Source organism: Erpetoichthys calabaricus, chromosome 1, assembly GCF_900747795.2.
Source record: "Erpetoichthys calabaricus chromosome 1, fErpCal1.3, whole genome shotgun sequence".
NCBI lineage: Eukaryota > Metazoa > Chordata > Cladistia > Polypteriformes > Polypteridae > Erpetoichthys > Erpetoichthys calabaricus.
Window position 1 is genome coordinate 252,435,203 of NC_041394.2, and position 12,186 is coordinate 252,447,388.

Below are 12,186 nucleotides of genomic sequence, written 5' to 3' on the forward strand. Positions count from 1 at the left end.
ATACAAAATATGAATCATCTATCTGTAATTATAACTATAGTTTACTTGAAAATTCGTGAAAGTATTCAGTTAAAGTACCACTTCCAGTTGCCAAAAGTGGCCTAAAAGTTGATAGGACTTCTTATTTTTGATATAAACCAGGTGTACAAAATCTCATTGACCTATGTCAAAGCATTTTTGACTTATGTTTACACACAGACACACAGACAGGCATAATTTCAAAAATAGTATTTTTGGACTCAGGAAGGTCTAAAACCTTCAGATTCATCAAAATGTTGAGGTGGAATTTTTTCACAATTCCTATACTTTCTGTATACTATGTACTGTATATGAGAAAGTAATTGAAAGGGATAATCAGTGAATACAGAAATTATTAATAGTACGTAAGATGCAATATTTTCCTTCTAGAATTTCAGGCATAAATTTGCATGTACACTTTAAGAAACTAGTTTTTCTAAGTGGGTCTGAAATGTGACTTTGGCTGCATGTAAAATGTGAGAAATGAGTAAGATGTAATTTGGAAACTTATTTACAATATTCTGTAATGTAGTTTGAGAGGATACCATCCTTTTAAGAGGTGTTGCCCAGACATGGGCATAGGTCTGTTGGTCTAGAAAGAGAGGATGACCTATAATACTGGTAACTGGAGAACATGTTTATATGCTTCTGTGGTTAGGCAGGGGCTTCCAGGGAGATATACTCTGTCATTACAAATGGTACCTCATAAATAATTACTTAGAGGACTTTAGAGTAAGAACGGCCCTGAAGGACTAGTTGGAGGGCATGCAGCACCTGCAGGCTCAAAAGCAGCAGCACCTGAGACAGGTGAGGCTTTACTCCCTAACACAGAGACCTGACATTCCCAAAGCTTCTTTAGAAGTCTGGCAAAGACCCTCCCAGAGCAGGCTATGGCAGTGGAGTGCAGTGGCTATAAGCCAGACCCCAGAAGTGACTCCAGGGATAGCCTAATGTGGGGTTTAAACGCTGCCCTTTGCCAGCCTATCATTTGAGTCTAGACCTGGCAAATGAGTTGGAATGGGGCCTCACTGACAAGGATGAGTGCCCACAAAACAGAGAAAAAATTGAGAGAGAGAAAGAGAGTAGGAATTGGGAAAGGAGCCCGTGTGATGGTGTTTTGAAACAGGTAAGCTGATGAGCCAACATGCTGAACATTCAGTAGAAGATCTGTGCAGTCAGACCCAGTGGGGCAGAAAGCCCTTTTGTTGAGCTTGATTGTCTCTTTATTTTACACTTTGGTGATCCTTTTGTTCAGTCTTTATGATGGTTCTTTCATTAAAAACCTTATTTTGATCATACCTTTTAATTCTTTGGGTACATTTGTTCCAGGCTGGTGCTATTAGTGAGATTGGGCTGCTCATAACACTCCACAAACTTATATTATATGGTCAGTATTTTAAAACAGTTTTCTTAGTGAATTAGCAAAAAAAATGAAGACTTGCATAATTTGTGGAACTTATAGAACATTGTTGTTTAAGAAAAGAAAGATGTCCCTTAACCACCTGCCTCTATCTTTTCCTAACAATCTTTTTATACATTAAATGACTTACTACATTTAATGCTAACAGTTGTAGTGCCCCGACATATTTTAAAAAGTATTTTCTTTCTTTTCTTAGGTTGAAATAAGTCTTCAGAGCAGTTTCCAACCTGGCATGAAACTGGAGGTGGCCAATAAAAGTAGCCCTGACACCTACTGGGTGGCAACTATCATTACAACATGTGGCCAACTCCTGCTTTTACGCTTCAGTGGCTATGGAGATGATCGCAAAGCTGATTTTTGGTGTGATGTTATGACAGCAGATCTGCACCCTATTGGCTGGTGTACACAGAATAACAAAGTCCTCATGCCACCTGAAGGTAAGGATTATATTACAGTATAAAGCTGAATGCAACAAATGGAGACACTGATTGCCAGTTTATCTAAATGTATGCAAGTTAGTGTTTGTTATATAGAGCTGAACCTCTTTCAAAATATTTGTTATAGCCACATTGTTTTTTAGAAATTATTTTGCATTCTATCTGTTTTTGATCTGAGATATTTGAAAAGTTCACTTAAAAGATTACTTTAGAAATGTGATCAAAATTCCATAATGATGGCTGATTATTATTGTACTGTGCGCTGGCCCTGTTTTTAGCTCAACTGAAGCTTAAACTTTGGCATAGACGATTGTTTAGGAAGAGGTTGTCATTATTATTGTTGTTTATTTTCCATGTACATTTAATTGTCTGTTTATTCTTGAGTTTTCTTAAAGAGATTGTTTTCCTGATTGTTAAGAGTGTAGACTACAAGTTGATGTCACTTTGTCACCGTAGCTTGCTCAGCAGTGCATGTCACTCAGTGATTTTGGATTCATTTTTAGCGTTTGTTTCTTTAAATGGGTTTTAATCCCTGCTAAAGCAATCTGATGGTTTTGTAAATTTTATTTTTCCTTTAGCAAGGTTTATTTTACCCCCAATTTACTATATCTACCCAAGAGCAAATTTTGCACAAAACCAGTTAAAGGGATTTTAAAGCAGTACTTAATCTGTGAGAATTTAAGTAAGATCTTCTCAGTGTAAAAAGAGGCAGTAAACAGAGAGACAGAGAGCTATGTGAATATAAGACTTAAAGGTGTTTTAATTGTGGCCGGGTGCAGAATGACAGGCAGGCAACATTGAAAATTTTGAATTAGTCTGCCCGTTTAATTCGAAAACAAGTCCAAATAAAAATAACGCCTGTGGGTAAAAAAAAAACAGCCTCTTGGGGAATTTATGGACGTGATTGCCCCTTTAATGGTGATGGCCTCTCATTCAGTCATTCTTGTGTCTCGTCTCCTGGTCCAACAGTTTCCGGCTGAGATACATACATGATGGATTGTTTGATTCTGTCGACGACCTGTCTTCATACGTCACCAAGGCTGGTGTCTGAGGTGTCGGTCTGGAGTAGAAAAAGTAGAGAGGAGTTAGGTGAAAGCATTACTGGAACCTATATAAGGGTTGCTTTTAAGTCTCAAAATGTGGCTGCTCGCAAACTACGACCACTGGCTCTGTCATAATCTGTTGGCGGATAAGCTTTGTATGGCCCTGTCTGGGATCCATAAGTCTGGTGATGGAGGCAATGACGGCTTTGAACTCCTTCCTGTGTTGGTGGCTGAGGGTCACCCCAAAGTTTAGCTGTCCAGCATCTATCAAAAGTAATAGGACAGAAGTGGCTGCCTTTTTTGCTGGGATCACGATCACCTCCTGGCTTTTGAAGGTTGACATGATACACTGACTCTCTTAGACGTCGGTTGGGTTGATAGACCAGTTAGTGTATGAGCCACTTGCGCTCTCGGACTTCATAGGGCCCCTGCCAGTAGACCAGCATTAGTATGTGGCATTAAGACCAAAGCCCTGTCACCCTTGAGGTTTTCTTTCATCAAGGGCTGGAGTCAGATGAACAATTCTCTCCAGAATTAGAGTAGAAGTTATATGATGTGAAAGGCGTCCCTTGGTCCATCAGGACTTCTTTAGGGATGCTGACTCGCGAAAAGACCCCCACTAGTTCAGAGGGGTATAGCTTCTGATTGGCATAATCCACCAGGATAAGAATATACTGTATCTATGCCCCTTGGTGGAGGGTTCAGGTGGACCAATGGGCCAATCCGCTCAAAGGGAATATCAGTGATTGGAAGAGGGATGGAGGTGCACAGTTCTGTCAAGGTATTTGAGCCAATTGACTCTCAGTACAGCATCAACAAAAGTGGCACACCTCCTAATGCACGCTGTGGGCTCCAGCTCTTCCTCTGGTGATCTGTCATCTGATACAGCAGATAAGTTGTCAAGGACAAAATGAGGCTAAGGGACTGTAGGACTGTCAGTTGACTACCCGTTTATGGAGACAACTGCTTTCTCACATGCCTCAAAGAGTTATTGTTCCACTGCTCACACTTGAAGGATGCTGGCAGGGAATGAAAGCAAAGATGCAGTGAGGCAAGTGGGTCAGGGGCAGCCGCCACATACCCAGTGGGGTCAAGGGGTTTAGTATGGGCAGGTTGTAGTTGCGGTTTTCACCCAGCTTCAGATCCGCAAAGTTGTATTGAGTAGATGCCCCTTTACTGGCGCTTTTGCATGGCTGGGATTTTCCTCAGGTTCGTCACTCTGGGCAAACGTGGCTTCTCCTCGTCAGGTTTCCTTTGGGGCCAGCCTCTTCCCAGGATCACCGTATATGGTGCTGCAGTATGCCTTGGACCACCAACCAGAAATTAGCGGTGGGGTATTTCCAGGACATGCCGTGGATGCAGGTCCATTTACCATTGTACTGTTGTGACTCTCTTTGACTCTCTGGCAGCTTCGGTTCTTTGGCTATATGCGGGCTAGGATTGGCGGCACTCATGTGGTTGCTCTGTCAAGGTGGTGGCACGATGTCTTTCCATGAGTTCTGCAAACTCCTCCCTATCTGCTGATTACTGTTATCTCATGGGGAGGATGAGGTGGTCCAGGAGGTAATGAAGAACAAAATCTGCCTCCACCACGTTGCACCGGGGTGTTTTTCCCGCAGCTATCAGGACAAGCATTTGGGAGGTCCTTGTCCTCTCCCATAGCAGGCATCGACTGCCTTGTGGCGTGCCTCCGCCCCAATCATCTCTGCATGTTGCAGATGCAGCAGTATTATCTGGCCTGCTAGCCTTTGGACCACATCTGCAAGGTTGCCAGGATCTGCCATAACCTTGGACAATCCTGACGACTATGCCACCTATGGTATGGAATGACAGGCTGGCAACATCGAAAAAGTTAGAATATCAGCAGGTTAAGCCCGATCAAGCCCGTGAGGATGGCCTCAGAGGCGCATGTGTGACATAATGTTAATTTGGATGAGATAAATATATTGCAGGATGTTCTGAGGGAAAGGCGGATGTTTTGCCAAGATGCTTAATTTAAATAGATTTTAAGTTCTATGTACAGTATTGCAAGGAAAAATATTTCAGAAATTGAATTTGGAGGAAAAAGAACATATAAACTGGCACTTGATGTCAAGTGTCAACTGTTTACTATTCACAAGAAAGCGTTGTGGAAAAATAAATACTAAGGCTAACATAATTTGTTGTTGTTGTTTAGTAGACTGTGTACATGTACTTCTTCAGAAAGTACTGTGTGCAGTTTTGTCCTTTGTAATATAAGAAGGACAAAGCAGCACTAAGAAATTTTCAGAAGAGTACTGTTAGGCATATTCCAAGATTGCGATGTATATATTATGAGGAAAGACTGAAGGACTAGACACAGATTAAGAAATTACAAGTGAAAAAAGACGTTTAAAATTACAGCCGTCAGCTTTTAACTGTTAATTGCAAGTATTTCCTTCATCAACAGAAACTGAGCTGTTTAAGAATAAAACTTGCACCAATGTTAACGGTCCATCTGTTCAGACAGAGAGTGATATATATACAGAATAAGATACCTAATAGTGTTGTTGAAGGTAGCACCTTAGAAATCCACAAGTCTGATTTACATGTGTTAAAATGTTATTTATGAACTCTGATGGGCTAAAAGGCCTATTCTAATCTAAATGTTTATTATGTTCTTTGAGAAACTGTTAGCTTCACTAGGATGTGTCTGAGGAGCTAAAGCTTTTTTAGAAGAAAGTGTCAAAAGATGTTTAATGCTCGATTTAGTTAGTAGGAGATGCATATACAGTAGTTCAACCTGTGGGACATAGCTGATTATCATTCTTCAAAAATTTTCAGCTTTCACTGATATATTCAGTGTATGGATTCAATCTCTTTAAAGTCTTCCTGCTACTTTTTTTGTTAGTAATTTTGTTGTGAAATGTTGCTTCACTGACACCACATAAATGTAAAGATTCCTTGAAATGAACTTACAGTATGCTCAGCTGTGATTTGCCTTGCAGCCATTCCTGAGGCAGATAAGGGCTAGATTGCAGGTGTGTCAATCCTACTGACTGTGTTTTGGTTTACATTTAATTGAACATAGGTATGATGTATAATGTAAATGAGGATGACACAAGACAGACAAGCATTTTAGCTCAGTTTAAACAGTACAATTCCATATATAAAATCATCCGTTCCCACTACCTCAGTGACAGCTACACTAATGTTGCTTGTGTCTGACAACACCTATCGTGGTAACTAGCCTTTGGCTCCATCTCCCATTTTGAGTTTCTTGACAACTAATAATCCTATGGGATAACTGTGTTGCACAGTGTTTGTGCCTATTTAGGCAAGCTATCTGCCTTTTTATTTAGGGCTCCATCTTAAGACCCTTTGATTTTGTTCCTTCTTGGTACTTTTGGTATTCTTACCTCTACTATTCTCCTGCATGCTTCTTCAGCCTGAAGATATCTGAAAGTGGGGTTACCCTCTCCTTCCAAAGTATTTGTAACAATTTTTGGCTTCTGTGCTTGATTATTTTTTAACCAAGGCTTGTGAGACTTATTACAAGTGATTCAAGTGATACAAGTGTACAAGAAATCTTTGTCAATTTCCTCCCCATGACAACAATTAAAATCTGAAATGTCAATGTTATAATATTAACCTATTAGCATAAATGACTTGTTTAACCATTCATTCTCACATCACAAAATTTTTATTGCAGACACGAGTAATTGATTTTATGTGGAGTATGTATGTAGAATAACAAAGTCACGGCTACAGAAATACATAGCTTGAAAATTCACTTTCATTAGTATTCATTACCTGTAGTGGGCTGGCGCCCTGCCCGGGGTTTGTTTCCTGCCTTGTGCCCTGTGCTGGCTGGGATTGGCTCCAGCAGAACCCTGTGACCCTGTAGTTAGCATATAGCGGGTTGGATAATGGATGGATGGATGGATGGATAGTATTCCGTACTTAAGGTGAATTGATCTCTGATGTAAAGTATAATAACAGCACATTTTTGTTTAGGACAGAATTGAAAGTGTATCAATACAACAGAAAGTCAGAAATCATTTTACTAAAACAACTAGGGACTGAAAATTGCATGCCTAATGCTTTTCTGGGGCTCACTTCAGACATATGTGAATTTCCCCTTGGGATTAATAAAGTATATGTGAATTTCCCCTTGGGATTATCTATCTATCTATCTATCTATCTATCTATCTATCTATCTATCTATCTATCTATCTATCTATCTATCTATCTATCTATCTATCTATCTATCTATCTATCTATCTATCTATCTATCTATCTATCTATCTATCTATCTATCTATCTATCTATCTATCTATCTATCTATCTATCTATCTATCTATCGGATGTACCACCCCTAGAGGTTCCTGTGCTCTCTGTTTTACTAATACCAGTGTGGCTCTCTTCTTATTATGTAAGATTAAAAAAAATACATTCTTATTAGGAAATAATTATTTATTTTTTTTGTATTTGTCAAAAAACATGTTATGGTTTATGTCTTGCTGTTTGTTACCTCTTCATGATTCATAACAAAAAACCATATACTCTAAATATTGTAGGTCATATTTGATTTGCAATTATACACTCTTTTGCATAATATGGCCCATATGCCCTATCATTAGCACTGATTATGAATGTTCTTGTACTTTATGATGAAGTACATTCAGATTTAAGTGGTTTGGTCTGTGAGAGAAGAATATCATTCCTTTATCATAGCAAGAGTAAATTCAAGTATGTGCACTTAATTATTTTATCACATTAACAATATTGCAAGTTTTAACTTGCATAGGTATTTTCTCAGTATAGCAATAATCTCCCACACCATGGATTTAACTTTGGCCACCACTCATTGGTTTCACTGTTTTCATTTCATGAATGCATTTTGAGTATGCAGCTACATGAAAAATTAAATTCAGTTTGGTGTTTGTTATATTTTGTACCGCTTTTTCAAAATACAGAGCTACTCAGCCTTCTCCTTTGAATATTTGAATTCCCTAATGAAAATGTGTTAGATATGTAGTTAATCACGTTTAATCCATTAATCTTTGGAGAAGAAATGTTGTGGATTACCAATATCTGGACTACAGGTGGTGGGTTTCTTTAAAAGTCTTTACTCCACATCTATAGTATGATAATATTAAAAGCCTTGTGATGGAAGGAGTTTAAAATAGACTACAGGAATGCAGGGAGACAGATTTCATACAACGTTTAGTATAGTCAAGAAAAGAAAACCAAGTGAGGTTTACTTTGGCAATGGCTACCACCAATAAAAGAGTACTTGAGTTTAAGCAACTTAAAAGCAAGAGAGACGTTCTGATATTGATGGTGATTGATGTTGAATTCAGCATATTCCTGTAGAGAAAGTTTAGTCTCCACTTGGGTGCCAAAAATGATGAAAATTATACACTGGCATGATTCTCCTTTTGGCAAAATAAATGTGAAATTTTGGTTTTGTCCCAAAATGCTTTGGCTAATACTGCTGGTATTTCAGAGAGAGCTTAAACATTTTCACTGTACAGATCTGTCAATTTGCTTTATTTTTGCTAGGCAACTTCCCAATGATGTGAAGTCTTTTAGGGGAAGTCTGGAGGGGGATTGGATTGGAGCCTTGATGCACTTCTTGTTCCTACTTTGAGTTTTCAATAGGGAAACTGTACTGTACTTCTGAATGTTATGCTGTTTTTCTCAGTGACTGTTTCAGACTGTGATTCTCCTTTAGCCTTAGAAAATGGCCCAGTGGTGTTCTAAACCCATCAGTCTTATCTATGATTCGGCCATTGTTGAAAATTCAGTGTCTGATATCTGATTCATGAAATATCGCACACCACAGAAACAACTAATCTGGCCCATATAAATGATGTCTGGGTGCATTGAGAATTCAGCTCAGTGTGCATGAATAATTTCAAATGGGCGCAGAATTCAAGTATTTCGTCCTGTGCTTGGGAAATTATATGATTTAATTGAGTGAACACTGATTAACAGATGACAACAAAGTGGGTCTTGCTAAAGGCTTACAATCTTACTACCTAAATTCAAGATTTGTAACAATATTGATGCTTTTTTACATGTCAGATAGAACAAAGGGTTTAGTATTAATTACATACTGTATATAGTTTCCTTAAAGAAATGTATACAATTTGTGTCTCTGAAGCTAACCAAGCATAAGTTACAACTTCCAGACCAATGTTCAGGCTAAAATATCAAGTAGCAGGCAGTATTTACTGTGAGATTTAAACAACTTCTCAATAATTGCTTCTGTATTCTTCTCTTCTGCTCTACAATATACCCATTGCTTTATAATACTTCATGACATTATGAAAACTTTGAATGTGAGAACATCATAATACAACACCAGAAAGGAAATGACCAATAAATAGACTTTAGAGGCAAGCTTATCCTTTTCTGAGGCAGGAAAACTCTACAAAGCACAAAGCAGAGGCAAAATCCTGCAAGAGGGATGAATTTGTCAAATAATGCTTAATTAGCATAGATTAATATCTAATCAATGTCAAGAGCACCACAGTGTACATTAAGACTTATTAAGACTTAATAGAATGGAAGCTAAATACAGAAAATAAGAAAGGGAAATGGACTGGGATTTTTGTGGTCAGTTCTATAATTTGTTATACGACAAAAAACAACAGTGAGTTGATCCCACTTATTTTATCATGTTATCAGATTACCTGTGACATGCACCTAACACAAAAGATAGCAGCTAACCACTTAGATTCTTTTCCTAATGAGAGATTTAAAGAAATGTCAGAATCGGCTCTACAGCTTTTGCCTATGACCCCCTTACCTGTCTCACTGTCCTTATTTTACCTTGTATATTCAACCCTAGTGACCTCTCCAGCACTGGGGCTGTCTTTACTTAGAGACCTTTACTTCAACCCAGTTTTGCCACCAATAAAATACTTCACATGAGTCAGCAGCTAGATAAGGAATGGACAATTTAGATTCTTGGCTACGCTGATAGTAATCATACAAAGACACTGATTTAAGCTTTCGCTTAAAAATTACATTTATTTACATCAAAACTACTTCAGCAAATTATATGTTCTCAGTTGAACAATGAAAAGAAAATGATTTCTTGCTGGAGAGAGAACTGTTTGCATTGTGTTCATAGCAGCAGATATAAAGAAAAGCTTCAATGAAAGTATCCATAGTATCGACTGAGCTGAGATCTTTCCAAAAATGTCAGAAAAACAATAACTAAACTAAAAGTTTAATTTTTGCAAAAAGAATCAACTGAAGGAGAACTATTTTTGAAAAAAAAGTCTAAAGTGCAGCTAATCTCTTCTCACCCAGAAAATGAGCACCTGGCTTGTTTGTTTTCATCTGTATGAGCATCGCACTCATGACACTTTTCAGTTTCTCCGAACATGGGAATGTTACTAAATCATTATCACAAGCTCACTGTTATAGTCCCATAGAAATCAAAGACTATATTTTCTAACTAAGCAAAATATTTTAAATCCTGCCTTGCCTTTCAGCTTTCCCAGAATACATTGCACTCCTGTTCAGCGTGACACGATGTGCAAGCTTAAGGCCTATTTCCTGAAATCTGTTAGCTAAAAAGGTTAACTACTGCTTTGCTGTAAGGAGATCATGGATTCATGTCCTGGGTCCTCCCTGCATGGAGAGTGCTTTGAGTAGTGAGAAAAACGCTATATAAATGTAAAGAATTATTATTATTATTAATGTACCTCACATGTACCACTCAATATAACTCACGCATGCACATATTTTTGAGTGAGTTTTGTTAATGATAAAGATTAATGCATTTTTCTTATTTTGCCGTTGAGATTTAAATTTATATTCCTCAGTAGCAAATAATAACAGAGAGACACCAAGCTTTGTAACTTGAATTTAGATCCAGTAGACAGTTCTTATTAAGAACGTGCAACATTGAAATCATAACTGTCCTCTCTATTGTCTTGTTACTTGGAGCCACAGACTACACCTTTAAAAATAAAAAAAATGTAAAAAATTGCTTTCGGATTCTCACTTTTCAACTCTCAGTTCTTCTTTGCACCCACACTTCTCCATTCAGCTGTTGGTCTTCTTCTTTCCTTTCCTTTTTCTAATCTGTTTTCTCTCTCTCTACGCCTTCTCTCTCCCTTCTTTGTACAGTAATGAAGGAGTCCAAAACGTTTTCAAAATGATTTCTGAATTCTTAACATGCAGCTAGAAAGTAACCCTTTTCAATCCTCTCATCCCAAACACCAAAAAGATTAACTGCAGGGCAACTGATTTCTACAAATTCCTTGGTTTCATCCAAACTTTGCTCAGCATCCAAAGAACCAGCCCAGCTACCCCTAAATCTCCAAGGTCTAGTTTGTAAAAATCTGATTTTTTTTATTTTTTTAAATGGGGGCAGAATTAATTGTTAGACCTGAATTAAGCCTCTGTTTTATTACAATTCAAAACACTGTCATCAAGGCCTTGTGAACTTCTTCTGATCTCTGCCATTCTAGCAGACTTTATTGCCTAATGATCTTGTATTAGTACATTTGAATGGAAAAAATATTTTGTTTGTAGAAGTTACCAGTGACTGCTTTGAAATCACTTCAGTGTTTTTGTCCGGTACCTCACTGTTACAAGAAAACCCCCATCTCTCCATTTTTGACCCTCTAGACCAGAAAACCCATCTTTGTTGGTCCATTTTTAGACCACATTTTCAGCAGGAAATTACACACGCATGATAATGAGTAAACCAGTAGGCGTCTTCAGCAAAAATGATCAGAAGTACTTTTAGGTGTGCGCACCACATAAACCAACTCCAAGGGTACACCCCTAAAGAGATACAAGGGGCTAAAGTTACTCCTTTTCACAAAACTTTGAATAAAGAGGGGTCAGTAATATAGATATGCTATTTTGAGGTTGTTGTTTATTGGTGGTCCTAGGCCCCTGAGAGTAGGCCACAAAAGGTAAAAGAAAACAAATTTGAAACATAAGCATGTAGAGCATCTTCTTAAACTATTTTAAGGTAAATTAATTTTTGATCCTTTACTGTCCCTCAGTGGACCTCTATCAGAGGGTGAAAAATGACAGATTTCTATTGCGATCGAAAATGTTTAGACTTTGAACATTGAAATTGATGCACACATTTTAATATTTCAAATGTCTAACACAGCTATTCTTCTCATTATGTACTTCTATATCATAAATCAAATTATTACATTTCTTATGAACACCCTCAATTAGGATGGCTTATGCCAATTCAGACTTTTTGAAGGATTAAAACTCAAGGTTTTTCTAATTATTTTCACACTCTTCCTTCATTCCA

General features: G+C 37.8%; 1 protein-coding gene across 3 annotated transcripts in view; it reads left to right on the top strand.

The window, feature by feature from the left end:
* Positions 1-12,186, top strand: part of sfmbt2 (Scm like with four mbt domains 2) — a 417,083-nt gene that overhangs the window by 94,337 nt on the left and 310,560 nt on the right. For all 3 annotated transcript variants that reach the window (XM_028814085.2, XM_028814102.2, XM_028814094.2), the window contains exon 4: positions 1,635-1,875. In XM_028814085.2, coding sequence (XP_028669918.1) covers positions 1,635-1,875 — 241 coding nt within the window. The remainder of the gene's footprint in view (positions 1-1,634; positions 1,876-12,186) is intronic.